This window comes from Antedon bifida, chromosome 1, assembly GCF_963402885.1.
Source record: "Antedon bifida chromosome 1, ecAntBifi1.1, whole genome shotgun sequence".
NCBI classification, from domain to species: domain Eukaryota; kingdom Metazoa; phylum Echinodermata; class Crinoidea; order Comatulida; family Antedonidae; genus Antedon; species Antedon bifida.
In genome coordinates this window covers 10,271,717-10,289,962 of record NC_136226.1, presented here as the reverse complement: position 1 = coordinate 10,289,962, position 18,246 = coordinate 10,271,717, and the positions used below count along the sequence as shown (strand labels likewise).

At 35.6% G+C, this 18,246-nt stretch overlaps 3 protein-coding genes across 3 annotated transcripts; 2 read left to right on the top strand and 1 right to left on the bottom strand.

Annotated features, from left to right (window-relative positions):
• Positions 1-9: 9 nt before the first annotated feature.
• Positions 10-10,997, top strand: LOC144841268 (protein CDV3 homolog A-like). Its single transcript, XM_078697534.1, has 5 exons — positions 10-444; positions 895-974; positions 1,403-1,527; positions 9,595-9,838; positions 10,115-10,997. The coding sequence occupies exons 1-5, from the start codon at positions 190-192 to the stop codon at positions 10,242-10,244; spliced, it is 834 nt and encodes a 277-aa protein (XP_078553660.1). The 5' UTR covers positions 10-189; the 3' UTR covers positions 10,245-10,997.
• Positions 10,998-11,432: 435 nt separating this feature from the next.
• On the bottom strand, positions 11,433-12,510 carry LOC144841277 (putative gamma-glutamylcyclotransferase CG2811). Its single transcript, XM_078697544.1, has 2 exons — positions 12,161-12,510; positions 11,433-11,985 (listed from the first exon to the last, which is right to left on the bottom strand). Exons 1-2 carry the CDS (start codon positions 12,338-12,340, stop codon positions 11,683-11,685), a joined length of 483 nt encoding a protein of 160 aa, XP_078553670.1. The 5' UTR covers positions 12,341-12,510; the 3' UTR covers positions 11,433-11,682.
• Positions 12,511-14,701: 2,191 nt separating this feature from the next.
• LOC144851125 (uncharacterized) lies at positions 14,702-16,977 on the top strand. The gene has a single exon (XM_078708955.1). It carries the CDS (start codon positions 14,874-14,876, stop codon positions 16,845-16,847), a length of 1,974 nt encoding a protein of 657 aa, XP_078565081.1. The 5' UTR covers positions 14,702-14,873; the 3' UTR covers positions 16,848-16,977.
• The last annotated feature ends 1,269 nt before the right edge of the window (positions 16,978-18,246 follow it).

Below are 18,246 nucleotides of genomic sequence, written 5' to 3'. Positions count from 1 at the left end.
AACTATATTTTTGTTACTGTTGTTGGTGGTCCGCTTAGTTTCGCTATTTGTAAAAACAATCTAAGCAGACCGCCGGTCAACTCGCCACATTTTTCCCGAGGAAGATCGTTGTTTGTCATCAGGAAATGTGTCAAATCTAGTATTTAAAATAATTTTCTTTTGTTTTATGAACAAATTATATCAATAAATATGACCGATAAATCAGTTGAAGACTTTTTTGCTAAAAAAGACAAGAGTAAAAGGTCGAAATCTAAGGCTAATAAAAGTAAATTTACTACCTCGGACCAAATCGCGAAAACCCTCTCGACAGGCACGACTGCCAGCAGTGCAGCAGATGGTGAGAAAAAAGAAAAGAAGGAGAAAAAACAGAACCAAGTTTTTCCAGTAGTGACTGATGAAACTGGCGACGATATTGTAACAAAGCCAGCAAATGAAATTCCACAAGTAAGCTAATATTTCCTCTTCCTTCGACATTCCGTTATTAACAATACTTATTTAGGCCTCGGCTACCTAGCTAGGCTAGCCCAAATACAACTTTTTTAGGCAGGCGAGCAGAGTCGAGCCAGCCGCTAATGTGATGATTATGAGGCAGGTTAGGCCTAGCCCAGACTAGACAGTATACTACCTAGTAAGCCTAGAAAGAAGCTTGTCTTACTTTTTAGTACTGCCCTGGCATCTATTTTAGTATTAACTATTATAATAAAATGGGTTCTAGGCCAAATACAACAAGCACAGACTACCTCTAAAAAGTCTAAACTAAACACTTTTTTTTATATTAATAATATTTTGTGTAACAAAAGAAGTGTTTGCGATTAAACTCGAACAGTGATACGACTGCCTAGCCTGCCTATTTTTCCTCGTTTTTCATAACATGTTTCCCTGCATTTTCTTTAGGGAGATGATGAATGGAAAGATTTTGATGACCCATCTACCAAAGACTACAGCGGACTTAGGATACAATCATTACAAATTGGGTACAGTAGTGATTCGTTGATTACTTTTTTCTTTTCTTACTAAATTCTCTGAATACCGATCTGTTGTTTTCACAATGCCGCAAGAAACTATCCAGCTATTGAGTCCAACAGTAATTCTACTATATGCATGATCATGAATATGTTTCTGGGAATGCACAGAATTACTTTTTGACTAAATATGCATGTAGTATTATAGTGCCGCATCATGAAAATGAAAGGTAGCTAATCAGTCAAGTACAGGTTGAATACAATCTGTTTTATCTTTTTTTATTGTTATAAAACGGGTCTAATTTCTTACAATTAATAAATAACTCTTATTTACAAATACAAAATAAAATAAACCTTAATTTCGGATAAACAACTGTTTCCTTAATACTTTTATCTTGAAATAATTCCTAACATTATTATTATTGTACGTACACTTACAGAACAGGTAACGATGCTGATGAACAAATTCAAGAAGGTGATGAATTTGATGAAAATGGAGAGCTTGTAAAATCTGATGGTACATCAGGTCCTTGGAATAAACAGCAAGTAACAGAATCATCTGCAGGTAATTTAATAAACTATGCTCTCTAATTTTTTATTTCAATTATTTCCACAATATAATAACATACAGGTTAATAAATAGTGTGAAGTAATCATGTAGGGGGAGTCGGAGAGTCATGTAAGTCAAAAAGATTTTAAGTTTGACCCACCCCAAGATATATAACATTAAATTCGAAAAGAAAAAATATATTTTCACGGACACAAATCAAACAGCTTAGAAATGCTCCGTTAAGTTTAACCGTTTTATTCAATGATTGAATATGTGTATATGGTACGTATGGTAACTGAAAATAACAGAAAGTAAAATTCCTTCAAATTGATATTCAAATACAGTAGTACATATGAAATACTTGAACCTTGCTATCATATGAATATGATTATATATGCTATATTGTTAATTAAATTGTTACATAGTTTACATACAGTATCTTTTATAGTATGACATAACTTACAAAGCTGTGAGCCTATGGATGCAGCACAATTAAAAACATCTGTGAATTTCTACTGTTAAACTTTGATACCTATGAAGGAAAAAACTATAACTGACAATCTACGAAATCTATAAAACTATTAAAAAGTACAAAATACAACAGATGTAAGCATTAAGGGATCACCCTAAACATAACCATCAAAAAGGTACATCCAGTCGCCTTTTCAACACTATCCCTGTTGCCATAGCAACTAAGAAGAAACCATCGCGCAGACCTAGGCTATACAGCATCTCGCGCACATGTGTACATACTGTGTGATAACTAGTTCACCCTTGGAACTATACACAATCAAAACTATAATATAGATTCTCAACATGCAATAACATTAATATCCAAGTATCCTAAATATATCTAAAACAAGCTGATTCAACAATTATAGTGATTTATCCATTTTAAACTAATATTTCTTACCTACAAAGGTACGACTGAAGTTTATGACTGATTTATCTAACTACAGGCAAAACAGTGCCGCGAAAAGTTACAATATGAAACGCCACAAATATTGTATGGAAGGCAACTGCGGCCAGCATACTCCCCCCGTGATGACACTTCATCACCACTAACATTCTCTAACATATATAACTATTCAAAATAACATTAACAATTCAATGGTCATAACAATTATGCGTTAACTAAACAGATTCGACCAGTAATACCAGTTCATGTATAGGTCTTTGATACTCAGAGTTAGTTGAAGGTAGCCGTAGGTTGACTTTGCGAACATAGCCGTCATCGCTGGTAAACGTTTGGGTGATTATACCAAGATGCCATTGATTTCTTTTAACATTCTTCTCCCTCAATAATACAATATCTCCTACACGAAAGTTTCGCTGCTCTTTCTTCCAAAGCCGTCTTTGTTGAAGGGTTTGTAAGTAATGTATTCTCCACTGTTTCCAAAATTGGTTTGCTAAAACCTGCACCATTTTCCATTGTGCTTGAAACATGTTGGATACATTGTCATCCACTGCAATTTCTTCAATACAACCATGTTTCTGAGTTAACAATAATGCTGGGCTCAAGTAAGACACTTCGTCAGGATCTGTAGTTAATGGTACTAAAGGCCGTGAATTGATAATTGCCATTGCCTCTGCCATAAATGTAACCAACACTTCATGGGAAAGAGATTTTCCTTTGTAGTTATAAAGTATACCATCGAGTACCTTTCTCGTCACACCAATCATCCTTTCCCATACGCCTCCCATATGGGACGAATGGGGTGGATTTAACTTCCACTCTGCTTCGTTTTTTAGCAAATATGTTTGGATTTTGTCATCCCCAATTGCACCAATGAAATTGGAACCTTGATCTGATCTGAAAAGCTTGACTTTTCCTCTGATTGCTATCAACCTCCTCATTGCATTTATGAAAGAAGATGAACTCATTGTCTCAACAACTTCAATGTGAACGGCTCTCGACGTTAAACATGTAAACATTACCGCCCATCTTTTATTTTGGGCAACACCTCCTCTCGTTTTCCTGGCTACCACTTCCCATGGCCCAAAGCAATCCACTCCAACATTAGTGAATGGAGGAGTACATGTAATCCGGTCTTCTGGTAGATCAGCTAAGCGTTGCAAACTTAACTTTCCCCTTAGTTTTCTACAAACAACACAATGGTGGATGACTGAAGATACAACTGCTTTCAGACCTGTAACCCAGTAACCAGCCTCTCTCACAGCCCCCTCTGTGAACTGTCTTCCCTGATGGTGAATATTGTTGTGAAACCTTCGTACAAGTAGTTTTGCAATGTATGATTTGCCTGGTATGATAACTGGATGCTTTACAACAATAGGAAGATTAGCTTTTCGAAGACGTCCGCCAACACACAACAGCCCATCTTTATTTAATACAGGGGCTAATGAGAGAATCTTGGAATCGTTAGGTAGTTGTTCATTTCTACCAAAACATCTCAATTCTTGCTGATAGAACAAAGCTTGAAGTTGTCTGATTACAATAAATTCGGCCTTTTGTTTGATTTCCAAATTATAGAAGTGACAATGATGCCAGCCTACTTTACATTTGATTTCATCATTCTTTTTGAACGACTGGGCCACATGAATTAGAAATGCAACAGCCTTAATGAAACGTTCCCAACATGAGAACTTCTTAGCCTTTTCTGGAAGTTGGTTGCTTGGCAATTCGTTCTTGAGAACAACCACTTGGCTTTCTTGTCTGATTTCCTTATCGTCATCAGGCTCTACTAAGGAAAAGTCATCATCTGTCTTTATGTCAAACACCGTACAATCCGGACCAGTTAACCACGGACAACTCTTCATGGTACGGGCAGACACTTGGCGAGTACCATGATCCGCTGGATTCTTGCTTGTCTGGATATATCTCCACTGTCGAGGGTCTGAAAACTGCAATATTTTGAACACCCGATTAGCCACGTATGTATGGAATCGTCTAGTGGTGTTGTTGATGTATCCTAGAACTACTTTGCTATCTGAATGATACGTTACTTTTGAAGCTGAGATGTCGATTTCACTACAAATAACTTGGGCAATTTCTACTTCTACTACGGCAGCACAGAGTTCCAACCGTGGTATAGTGTGCCCAGACTTGGGTGCCAGTTTGGACTTCCCATACACAAAACCGGTCTGTTTTTTGGTTACATCAACCAAGTACGCTACAGCGGCAACTGCTACTTCAGAAGCATCACAGAATACATGTAGACCAACGGTTTCTGATTTAATGTCTACTGGGTATGCACGGGGCACAGACAATGATTGCAGGTCTTGTAATTCATCTCTCCACTTTGTCCACGTGGTATGGAAGCAATCCGGCAACGCATCATCCCATTCTATTGGAGAGGCTATCATGTTGCGAAATATGACTCTGGCACGAATCATGACAGGCGCTACCAAACCTAGTGGATCGAAGACACCATTAATCGTTGCGAGCACACCCCGTTTGGTATACGGCTTCTTTGGCATCTTTATGTCAAATGTTAAGGCGTCATCTGTTAAACGCCACTGAACACCTAACGTCCTCTGTAATGGTGTGTCACTGTCACTTACACTAAGTTCTCTGACATCTTTGGTAATTTCTTCTTTTGGGAAGGCGTCCAATACTTCTTGTGAGTTAGAAGCGATTTTATGTAGATTTATTTTGGCTGTTTGCATCAAAACGTTCTTCGTTCTTTTCATTAAAGAAATTGCTTCATCTGTAGTGTTACATGACACTAGACCATCATCTACATAAAAATTTCTATTTACAAATTCTTTGACGTCTTCATCTGCTCTCTTTACTACATCTCTTAAACCGTAAGTCGCTACCGCTGGTGACGGACTGTTACCAAACACATGTTTGCACATTCTATATTCAATGATTGGTTTTTCATAGTCATTATTCTTAAACCAGAAGAAGCGTAAGAAGTTTCGATGACTTTCTGTAACATTAAAGCAATAAAACATAGACTCTATGTCAGCACATACTGCTATGGGTCGTAAGCGAAAGCGCATCAATACACCAACCAGATCATTAGTGTAGTCCGGTCCTTTTAGTAGACTTTTATTTAATGAAGTCCCTTGATAGACTGCGGAGGAATCAAACACACCTCTAATCTTTTCTGGTTTTCTAGGGTGGTACACACCAAATAATGGCAAAAACCAGCATTCCTCGTTACTTTTAAGTGGTGGGGTGACCTCAGCATGACCTTTGTTGATCACACCATCCATGAATTCAAACATGTGTTTTCTTTTAGTGGGGTTTTTGATTAAACTCTTCTTTAGTAAATTTGATCTTGTCAATGCTTGTTCTCTGTTGTTTGGTAGACGATCTCTTTGTTCTTTAAATGGTAGTGGAGCTGTCCAACTTCCATTTTCAAGTTGAGCTTCTTTTTCCATAATTTCTATAAATTTTCTTTCGTCAATGGACATACATATTTGTTCCCTGTCAAGCTGGAACAAGTCGTCGACTTTAATTTGATTTGGACAAGGTGACATTATGGTGGGCCTTCCTGACGGTAGCACCTGTGTGCGTAGACAGTTCGTGCTTTGTCTGTGTAAGCCACTAAGGCATGCTTCGCCAATCACGACCCAACCTAGGTCTAGCCGTTGCCCCCAAGGGGCGTTGTTAGGTCCGTTTATTACGTCTCTCACTTTGTGTGCTTGGGGTACATCCCTTCCTAGTAAAACTAGGACTTCTGCATTCTGGTCAACAGTTGGTATTTCACTAGAAATTGATTGCAAATGAGGAAATGCTCTTGCCACTTCTGGAGTGGGAATTTCTGATCTGTTACTTGGAATTTCGTCACATTCCAACAGGTTAGACACTTCAATCTTGACATCTGTGCTGAGAGACTCTATTACAAGATTTTCCATTTTTCTTCCAGTCACTCTTCTTTCTCCATTACATGTTTTAATTCTGTAGTCTAATTTCTCGCCAGATATTTGCAGCAATTTGAATAATTTGGTATCTACTAACGATTTGTTGCTCTGTTCATCAATAAGCGCATAAGCCTTCACTTTATTTTCTGGGTTATCCGGCATGTATAGGTTGACTAAACAAATCTTTGCGCATGACCTGCTCACACCATCCTTGCAAATCTCTGTGCATTTGGTACCGACTATTGGTACGGGTGCCTGTGTTGGTGCTGTGTTTTCAGTACTTTGTTGAGGCGTCTCTCCAGAGGGTTGCGGTTGTGCAGTGTTTTTCTGTGGCTGTGCAGTGTTTTGTTGCTGTTGTTGTACAGTGTGCATTGATGACACATGTTTTGGGCTGCCGCACTCACTGCATTTTACTTCTGCTTTGCAATCTCTGGCGAGGTGGTCAGATGATGCGATGCATCGAAAACACAATCTGTTGTCTTTTATTATCTTTTTCTTTTCGAGATAAGGTTTGTTTATAAAGACTCGACATCTCTCAAGAGGATGTGATGAACCAGAATGAAGTGGGCACATTATAGACTCTTTGCTATGCTTGTCTTGGTCTTTTACACTAGTCTTTGTAACTCTTACTGTTTGTTGCTTTGGCTTTTCTTTTGTTTTATTTGCATCACATGTAATACCAAAGATTGGATCATTTGCCTTCTTTGACTCTTTTTGTGTGAATTTGACAAAATCTTGGAATTTGATTGGTTTTTTGTTTTCTTTTAGATTTACAGCTATGTTGCGCCACTTATCATGCAAATAGAATGGTAATTTGTCCATTAATTTCTTTAAATGTTCTGGATATTCAAGGATTCTACTTGCATTCACATGTTCTGCTGTGTTTAAACACTCCACCAGGAACAACGAGAACTCATCTAAAGCTTTAGGATCTGCTGGCTTTATTCTTGGCCAATCTAATGCTTTCTTGATGTATTCACTGGCAATGAATTCACTGTCACCATACCTGTCTTCTAGTTGCAACATAGCCATATGGTAGGCCTTTTCTGACGGTAAGTGGCTGTAACCTACAACAACTCTATTGGCTTCTCCTATTGTCATTTCTTCGAGATAGGCCATTTTTTCTTCCTCAGAATTGGTATTGGTAACAATGTGAGAATTGAACTGCCTCTTAAATCTTGGGTATTCTATTGGGTTTCCGCTAAATTTCTTTATCGTGTGTATAGGCTTTCTTAAGCTTTTCACAATTTCGGCAACAGCATCATAGGATGGAGCGAATGTCTTGGCTGTTGGGTTGAGTTGTTTCCCATGATTTTTAGGAGTGATTACCTTTTCATCACCACAGGCAGAAACCCCTAGGGTAATATCCAGTGCTGGCATAGCTGCTGGTTTAACTGGAGAAGTTTCTAGGTATTGATTGAAACTATTGTTGAATGGCATGGGTTGAGGAACTATAGGTATTTCAATAGGCGAACTTCTATCAGGTATAGACATTATAAATTTTGATACCTGACTACGTTTGTCTTCTTCTGGAACGTTGATTTGTGAATTTGCATCACTGTATGACCTTAATTCTTGATCTAAGGCCTCTGATCTGGCTTGAGCCGTTGCCAGGGCTTCTTCTTGTTCGAGGTTTTCTACTTCAACTTGAGCCTTTATAGCCGCTATCTTGGCTTCAGCTTTCTTTTTTGCGAACGTTTTCTGTGCAGTCTTCACAGCTAACTCTGCCCGTGCTTGGGCTGCAGTCAGTTCCAATTGGCTTCTCGCTGAAGAGATACTGGACATCCTGATTTATACAGCTTTTTACTTTCACGGACACAAATCAAACAGCTTAGAAATGCTCCGTTAAGTTTAACCGTTTTATTCAATGATTGAATATGTGTATATGGTACGTATGGTAACTGAAAATAACAGAAAGTAAAATTCCTTCAAATTGATATTCAAATACAGTAGTACATATGAAATACTTGAACCTTGCTATCATATGAATATGATTATATATGCTATATTGTTAATTAAATTGTTACATAGTTTACATACAGTATCTTTTATAGTATGACATAACTTACAAAGCTGTGAGCCTATGGATGCAGCACAATTAAAAACATCTGTGAATTTCTACTGTTAAACTTTGATACCTATGAAGGAAAAAACTATAACTGACAATCTACGAAATCTATAAAACTATTAAAAAGTACAAAATACAACAGATGTAAGCATTAAGGGATCACCCTAAACATAACCATCAAAAAGGTACATCCAGTCGCCTTTTCAACACTATCCCTGTTGCCATAGCAACTAAGAAGAAACCATCGCGCAGACCTAGGCTATACAGCATCTCGCGCACATGTGTACATACTGTGTGATAACTAGTTCACCCTTGGAACTATACACAATCAAAACTATAATATAGATTCTCAACATGCAATAACATTAATATCCAAGTATCCTAAATATATCTAAAACAAGCTGATTCAACAATTATAGTGATTTATCCATTTTAAACTAATATTTCTTACCTACAAAGGTACGACTGAAGTTTATGACTGATTTATCTAACTACAGGCAAAACAGTGCCGCGAAAAGTTACAATATGAAACGCCACAAATATTGTATGGAAGGCAACTGCGGCCAGCATATATATACATATAAACTAATAATAAATACAAGAAAACAAAGCTACAATTTCTATTTAATCCACTTTACCCAATCTTAACTGGTCTTATGAAATATATATTTAACGTTTATCATATCTTGAAAGTAAATAATTCTTGTATTAAGATTAAATGGAGTATTGTTTAAGTGAAATTTAAATGTATATGTTATTTTTTTTTAATTTGTGATGCGTTTACCTTTAAATATCACTAGATTCACTTGACTATAGTATGAAATTGTTAATTGGTCTTTATTTACATTTTACATTCAATCACCATTGAAAATAAGTGGGGTTAGTGTGGTTACAAACACTTATATTTGGCATATAATCAATTACTATCTTATCTTACATTGGTGATATAAGGAGGCTTTAGAGTCATTTCTTTTTACTCATGGAGCCTGTAGATATTGTATATGAGAGACAACGTGTAACACCACTAATGCATTTTCACACCCACTGAGATAATTTTTAGATTGTTAGATTCAGGTAATAATAATCTGTTAAAACCTGAACCTACTTCAACCCTCCGACCTACTGTAGGTACATAAGTGCATTAGTGCCAAAACAGTAATTTCTGTATCTTTGCAATATAGCTGAAGTAGTTGAAAAACCTGCACCAGAACCTGTCGCCCAACCAACACCAGCACCGGAACCAGAGGCTCCCAAGTCCAACAAGTATGTCCCACCAGCAAAAAGAGCTGGAGCTACTGTGACAGAACAATCAATGACACCTTCTAATGACAGACTGAGAAGAAGAAAAAAAATGACAGCTCCAGAAATTACCAGTGAATCAGACTTTCCATCTTTATCTGCTAGTATAGACATTGCAAAATATAAGTAAGTGTCAATATTCGTTAGTAGTTTATGTGCAACTCAATGCCATGAGCAGTAGATTACAAGGTTATCAAAATTCAAACCTGCATCCAGAAGATTTATCTTTTTTTTATTTTGTTTTGTTTTTTTCATATGTTCACAAAATGGCATTCCATAGTGTAGGCCTAGGAGGGTATAGGCCTAGCTAGTCTACCATATACTTATGACCCGTTTACCTTGAATTTATCTGACATTAGATTACTGGTTTTTAAAAAAATGTTTGTTTTTATTATTTTCCAGAACAAAAGAAAGTGAACGAGATTTTGAAACAGTTACAAAAGGAAGCAGCCGCGGTTCAGCTGAAGATCCGTCGAAAAAAAATAATCAGATAGAAACTCAGAATAAATACTCCGCTCTTCAGCAGAATTGATGTTAACCTTTACATTTAGGAATTATCGACAAGATTTACCTGGACAATTAGATCTACACAACAAGCTTTCCAAGTATTGTGGCTAAGGGCTTCGTTTATTGTTATTATTACTCCATAATATTGTTTGCAGGCAAGGAAAATGATTGTTATCTATGTTCTTGAGGCATGTTTTCATATTTGTGTTGCAATATTCATACAAGTTGATGCCAAACTGCTATGTTTGTCTCTTCAAATCTCAATTTGTACACAGTACGGTTGATTTTGTTTCTCTTCAAGGTTTACAATATGTTAATATTGGGCATTTTTCGGTAAAATCATGGAGTACTCCTCCATGATAGAAATATATCTCGGTCAGTTAGAGGGTTGATGTACATTGAATTGATCTAAGTTTATGATTAAACTACAGTATAATATTTTCTATTCTCATCTGTGTAGTATTAGAGAGAATTCGATTTGCGATTCATTACGGCATGTTAGTAAAATGTGTGCATGCAGGAACACTGGGACATGTCTCCTCACTCGATTCGACCAACAGCACAGTATGCGTATGTAGTAGGCCATCGCAAATCGAACGCCCCCTATGGAATAGCAGTTGACTGAAGAATATCTCTTAATATATTTCATGGTATCAATTGACTTGGAATTCTTCTATTGAAATAGTAATGAAGTAAAGCATCTGTTATAATTATTTTTCCTGTATTGTTTAATATCAAAATAACCTAATGTGAATTAAATATATTTTTGTCATTTGAATATTTTTCTGTTACTATCAAAACGTTGTTAATGGATATATTTTCTGTAATATTGAATGATATAAGGACTATTATTGGAACAGTAATTTGAATACATTACATCATAAAACTCTAAAACTAAAATAGTATATTATATATAAACTGTATCTTTAGGAAGTATGGCATGTCGGTTTCAAAAGCAAGACATTATGTAAACTAAAGTCGTGTCTATACAAAATAATAAATACATACTAAATGTAAAACAAAAATGTGTGGTGGCATATTTCATGTATATGGTTTAACATGGCAGCAGGTTTTGAACACACCTTGGTTTAAAATAATGTTTATTAGATCTGGCACTAATTTATTTTTTGTCTTATTTCATAGGAAAATGTTACCATAACTTGCCATAAGCTATGACAAATATACTGATAAATAATTCTAACTACGCCAATCATTCCCAGCTGATAACATTTATTTAGATGACCGTTATATACATATAGTGTGACAAAATATAGATATAGATAGTGACTGTTATTTTCAAATTTATATTCTCAAAGTAATCAATAATATATCTTTAAAGTGACGTACAACAGTACTTTTGATTTTAAGAAGACTTCTTTAAAGAAGTAAAAAATACAATCGGTTCATTACAACATTTTAAATATTATTTTTAATTATTTTTGTTATTATTATTTTAATTATTATCAAATATGCATTACATCAACCCTGTGATCCTCTTCATCCCTATCACTGTGTGGATTATATTTCAGAGGGATTCCATTTTTGTATTCTTCTAAAAATGGAAGCTCCATCATGTGATCTTTAAAGTTCCTCAAGACATAAAACATACAGGTTACAGGAGTTTGGTTCTGGAGAGGATTGCCATCAGCGTCTTGTACTAATGTCACGTTGATGTCTGTACGTTGGTAATAGATTGGGTGACCCTCGAGTCGATCTAAAGCTGCTAACATTGTATTGTCAATCTCAAATACTTCACCCATAACATTCTGAAAAGCATTAATTTTGTAAATGAATAAATTAAATTATATTTTGACTAACAATACATGGCAAAAATAACATCACTAGGCTATTGCATTAGTTTACAACCATGCTGATTAAAAACAGCAACAACCGTGCTGATAGAAAATACTAAATGTGACATAGCAATACAGTTATACTTACATGTCCCTTCCCTGGACAATCCAAAATGTAAGGTATATTGTGTCGAGAACCTACGACCAAAGGCCACTTTTCATGCGTTTTGGCCGTGCCAAGGTACTTTCCTTTGCCATTAGAGGGATTCTGCAAGAGATGATGGTTGGGCTGGCCTCGTTTCAGGGTACCGTACACAAACGATAACATTATTCAATTTGGCCTACTTATATACTGTATAAGAAAACACACTGTTCATATATCTGTTTTTTCGCAGGGAGTGGTGGCTTAACGTATTAACACGTAAATAAACGGAAAACATCCAAACGTAAACAAACGGGTTCCAACGTTCTTGTTTTGTAAGCCATATGGTGTATGTCGTAAGCACGTGCTTAGCGCCCTCTTCAGTCTTACTCACACCACGGAGAGAAAATTCTTCATGGATGCTCACACTCACACGAGTTATCATAATTATATTTATAACATAATAAATAATTATTTTATCTACTCCAAAAAACCTTAAATCTTACCCCAAGGTTTTTTTTGCACAAACGCCACTAGTTTGGAACCAAGTTCCACTCCATATCCGTCATTGTAAATCTCTTAATCAATTCAAGTCATTTCTAAAATATCACCTTTTCCAATCATTCTTGTTGGTTGGTTGGCGCTGAGACTTCAGTAATTAGCGCTTTATAAAAGTTTATTATTATTGATTACATTATTACGATATGGTTATATAAAGTGTTTCCACCAGTGACAGCCATTATCAGTAGAGAATAAAATTCGAACATTCATGAGTTCTGATTGGTTGCGAATTTTTTTTTTTCACGTCATGAAATGAATATTAATACTCGCGCACCATGCTTTCGACGATGTAGAAAACATTTTTGTTTTATTGCAAACCTTTTTAAGATTGTTGTTAACATGACTGATTGAAATATACCGTAGTAATAGCCTTCAATTACTTATTTTCCGCTGCAGTTAAATTATTATTAATTAATGCATTATTGACTCAATTATTATTAGTAACTAGGCCTGTGTAATTTAATGTTCATGGTCACGAATTAATAAACGGCGGTCACGGCAAAACAGGCTAGAAGTAGAATACTAGGCCTATAGTTACATCATAGTGGGCCCATTCGAGTTGTTACTATACTTACTAATTTATATTAAAACGTTTGAATATCACGTGGCCTACGTCAGGCCTACTCCTCGCACGAGTAAAGACATTTTTCAAAATGATGATTTGTTCTTGATTTTCCTTATTTTATACCTTAGCACTTATATTTTTGTGCTTTAGTCATGCTTAAGTTTTATTGGGATTATTCTGCTAGTATGTCTAGTATTCCAAGGAGAAACAGAAGAGTCAGAGACAAATTATAATTGAAGATGGAACCCAACTTATAAGCCTACATTTTCTGATTGCACTATTACAAATACAACCAATTATGACAAATTCTTCTGCCTAATGAATCGAAAGCATGACGATTGTATGTAATACTATTAGTATAGCACACGTATGCGAAGTAGATGGTTATAGCAATATTTAAATTGGGAAGATTAGATTTCAGTCTCCGAAGAGAAAATTGATTTTCTACAATAGATCTTCATTAGACAGTGGAAAAGACAATAATCAGTAAAATGTATTAAATAAAAGAAAGTGATATCACTTCACATGGCCCAGTTATAAATGCCCATCGTTTTGAAATTTTTGCTGATTGCCTAGGTTTGTTGACTGGGATTTTAACTGACTATACAATTCTTCATCAACTTAAAATACAACCGATTGATTATAAATATATCCCTCTCTAGTTTCCATTACATCTTCCTTTTGGTTTTAATTTAATTGACTTGTTTTGGGGTTTCTTTCCTGTCTTTTTTAACATTTAGCCTATAATTGGGAATGGGAATAGTATATTAATTTTTTGTTTTATCAAACACATTACAAATAATAATGAATAGAAGCGCAAGAAATGAAATATACCATGAATTGAAAACAATCTGTGAGTCATGGCCACCATATAAAAAAGTAGAAAAAATCTATATACATACACTTGCACTGATGAAGGGCTAGTGTTGCCCGAAAGCTCTGCTAACTTTTCTGGCTGTTTTACTTTATCGTTTTGATTTAGCTTTTTCGCTCTTTTTTTGTATCTCCATTGCGATCCAGCCACTGATACCCACCAGTATTGTCATTTTGTTTCAGTATTTTGCCTTTGGATTTGTATACATAAGATAATAAATAACTTATAGTATACAAAACAGAGGCCCAAATAACAACGATTCTTTGCTATCGGGTCTCTTTTTCAACGATAATTCACGTTAAGCGTTACTAATCAACCGCACTATTATTCAAATTAACTCATTACAATTATAATTAGGTTAGTTTTATCGTGATCTGGCAAAGGCATACACAACACAATATACAACATATATGTATGTATTTCTGGCACCTCAAACGACAAACAAACTCGAGTGACATCAATGGCGGAAGTTTTAAATTAGACTTCCACGTAGCATCCGATGAGGAAGAACTATACGCTACGTTGTATTACTCATTCAAAACGCAGCAACACATTAAGTTTATTGTATTAAATGAAACAATGATGGGCTTGCTATAAAATTAGTTTGCGGACATTTACGAGAATGGAGAATGTTTTTAAACAGAAGACATATTAACAATTTTTAGTTGTTCGTTGCTGATTTTGAGAACCTTTATCAGTGATTTTAGTAGCAGAGAAACATGGCTGCAAAACTACATTTGATTGAAGAATTTCTTGAGTGCTCGGTTTGTCTTAAGAACTATAGTAATCCACGAGTGTTACATTGTCTTCATAGCTTCTGCAAAGATTGCCTTACTAAGCACATTGAACCGATGAGAAGTAGGATCGCTTGTCCAAAATGTGATTTTAAAACCGTTTTAGATAAAGATGGATTAGCCGCTTTAAAAGTGAATTCTTTGATATTAAATCTGCAGAATTTTAATAAGATCCATCAATTGATCAAGAATCCAAGCGAACCTATTGTCTGTACGCTGTGTGATTCTCGTGAAGTTGCAGCAGGCCGATGTTTTGAATGTGACGAGTTTCTCTGTGCAAAATGTGTAGAATCTCATCAGAGAATCAAGATGTTTCAAGAACATGTCGTGAACTCACTGGAAGAACTAAAAACCACGAGTTTACGAACACTTTACAAAAAATCACGAAAAGTAAGCAAATGCCCACGTCACGAAGAAGAAAATCAAAGGTACTTTTGCCAAAGTTGTGATGTTACTATTTGCCGTGAATGCACGGTTGTTGATCATCCTAGACCAGTGCATAATTATGTGGATGTCCGAGATGCAGCGTCAAAATGTCGAAATAAAGTTATAGATAAAATGAATGACCTAAAGAAGAAGAAAGGATGTTTCCATGATGCAATTGACGAAATTCAAACAATTGAAAACAGCATATCACAGAAAGCCAGTAAAATGAAATCAGACGTCGTTAGTTCTAGTGAAGAGAAAATAAAATTAATCAAACAAGAGGAAGCAAAACAGTTAACCAGGATTGAAAGTCAGGTAGATAAAAAGTTTGGTAAAATAGAAAATAAAAAATCTTTAATTGAAAATAAATTAAAGTTCTTACAAACAAATGTCGACTTTTTGAATGAAATTTTGAATTTAGGCAGCGATCGTGACGTAGTAAGTATTCGAACAGAAATTGAAAGTACAGCCTTAAGGTTGTTCACAGATTGTAAAATTGATGATAACTTAAAGCTTCCCAAAGATGTTGGAGTGTTGTCTAGTGACAAGCCAAAGCCGGCTCCACGCCCTAGGCTAGAAAAGAAAGGATCTGGTCTAAACAGAAGCGGAAGTAGTTCTAGGGGTGATTCATTCTTTACGACATCGCTTTCTTGTATTTCAAAATTTGGAAAACAAGGCACAGGTCTTAAAGAATTCGGATATGCCCGGCGGGCAGCAGTAACCAAACATGGTGATATTGTGATTACAGATACAAATAATTGTAAGATACAGATGTATACTGTAACCGGAGAACTTAAACTGACAATCAATGTGGCGAAAGAACCACTTAATGCCAAACAAGGTCCTTTGGACGTTGCAATTACTCCTGACGGACGAATACTGATCGTTCAAGAGGAATGTACCGATATGACGTCATATAACATGAAAGGCAACCTTCTTAATAAACTTGCATTTGTAGCGTCAAACGAATCAACTGGTCCCTGTCTTGCAGTCGGTCGGGATGGCAGAGTAGCCATTGGAAACTGGCAGAACGATACGCTACGTTTTTACTATGCAGATGGGTCTTTAATTTGGAAGATCACATGTCCTAGCCCATGGAGCATTGCTATAAACTCAAAACACCAACTAGCGGTAGCATTTAACGTAAGTTTGCACACGCAGAGCAAAGTGAAGCTTATTAATGAAGATGGCCAGGACATTCACGAGGTAACAATACCGTCCACAAAGACAGAAAATACAGATATGGACCTTACAGGCATATGTTTTGACACACATGATAACTTGTACATTTTAGACTGGACTATGAAAGTTGTTCATATGTTGAATAACTCTGCGGATGGCACATACCAATACGTCATGTGTGTGATAACTGGGTTGGAATATCCTCTGGGCATCACCTGTACCAATGATGACAAAATGGTTGTCGTAGAAAAGCACTTTGTAAGTGTTTTTAGTAGGAAAGATAGTGCGTAATATTACATACCTCATCATTATTATACTTGTAAAATTATAGAGGAAAAGTGTAAATTTCACAGAATTGTACAGAATTCAAAGAAACTTGTCTAAAACTCCACCCTATTTTGGTTCCCAGTGCATTGGGTAATAACGCATTGTATTTCAATATTTTGTCTGTAGACACGAGCCTAGTGACAAGTATTGAAATGTTTAATATGCTTGTATCTCAGTAACTTGCGATACAGAAAGTCAGTTAAGTTGTACCTAATGACATCTGCAGATTAATCGAATGGAATCGATAATTGGATTATTATAATAATGATAAGATGTGCCTATTGGTATTATTTTAGTCCATATTTGAGTTGATTTTAAAAAAAATTCAGGAATTACCTTTTCAGAAAATAAAAGTCGTAACTAACAGTCGTATTTGTACTCTATTTCTTCTGCAACCTAAATAGTACGTTTGTAACCTTGTTATTCAGTTAGGAAACAATCATACACATTTTCATGGAATTTAGCAACTCTTTTATATGATTAATTATCTGATTAAAAGCATATTAATTGCTACTTTATAACAATAAATAGCATACTGTATCTCAACTAACAGAGATATCGTGTTCTGAATTCAAATAAATCAATGTAATACATTCTGTTCTTTTTTTCTGGTTGGCAATTGCCATCATTCCTTATTGCCTATTTCCTTCAAAAGTAGAGTCCGAATTAAGATCCACTGAAAGTGGAGACTGGACACTGACAGATGTGTTTTGTGTGTATTATGTACGCTTAATTCTACATGAGAGACGAGACCGTGCCGCCGTGACAGCTATTATCGCCTTAACGAAATCTATTTTTAAATTATCAAAATGCTAATGCAATATATCGGACTGCGTTTTTCGGGTCATCGACGTTTACAAGTATCTTTTTTAATCTTTGATGTTTTTCATTGTATTTAATCTCTCATTTAAAGATGTAACCTTTTTGAGCTTTGTTTTAAAAGGTTGGGTTTTAGTTTTCAGATTAAAAATATTTCTATATTAAAAAGTGGTTTGGAATTGGTATACTTTGTCATTCATGTCAAATTTACTAATGTTTTAAGTGGTTTAACAATATTAATATTTGTCTGTTAGAACGTTTTTGTTAAAATCTGTATTGATCTCGAAGGTGCAACACGATCTAAAATAAACCCCATAATTGAAGTGAATAAACTAAAGCTCTGTCTACACTATCAAACTAGTGCTTAGGCCTATATATTGGTAGTGATATGACATCATCATTTCCATATCTGGGCACATCACATTTTTTTGTCACATAAAGTTTGATTGTGTTAGACAGAGCTTTAGTTATTCAACACAGAGAAAAGAATCGTAATATGTAAAGTTGGTCTTCTGCCTGATCATCCCGTCGATTCTCATCATTA

Excerpts from the sequence above, each read along its gene's own strand:
- LOC144841268 (XM_078697534.1), top strand. The coding sequence starts at position 190 with ATGACCGATAAATCAGTTGAAGACTTTTTTGCTAAAAAAGACAAGAGT. Across the intron at positions 975-1,402 it reads ATACAATCATTACAAATTGG|AACAGGTAACGATGCTGATG; the intron begins GTACAGTAGTGA and ends GTACACTTACAG. Across the intron at positions 9,839-10,114 it reads ATAGACATTGCAAAATATAA|AACAAAAGAAAGTGAACGAG; the intron begins GTAAGTGTCAAT and ends ATTATTTTCCAG.
- LOC144841277 (XM_078697544.1), bottom strand. The coding sequence starts at position 12,340 with ATGTTATCGTTTGTGTACGGTACCCTGAAACGAGGCCAGCCCAACCAT. Across the intron at positions 11,986-12,160 it reads ATTGTCCAGGGAAGGGACAT|AATGTTATGGGTGAAGTATT; the intron begins GTAAGTATAACT and ends AATGCTTTTCAG.
- LOC144851125 (XM_078708955.1), top strand. The coding sequence starts at position 14,874 with ATGGCTGCAAAACTACATTTGATTGAAGAATTTCTTGAGTGCTCGGTT.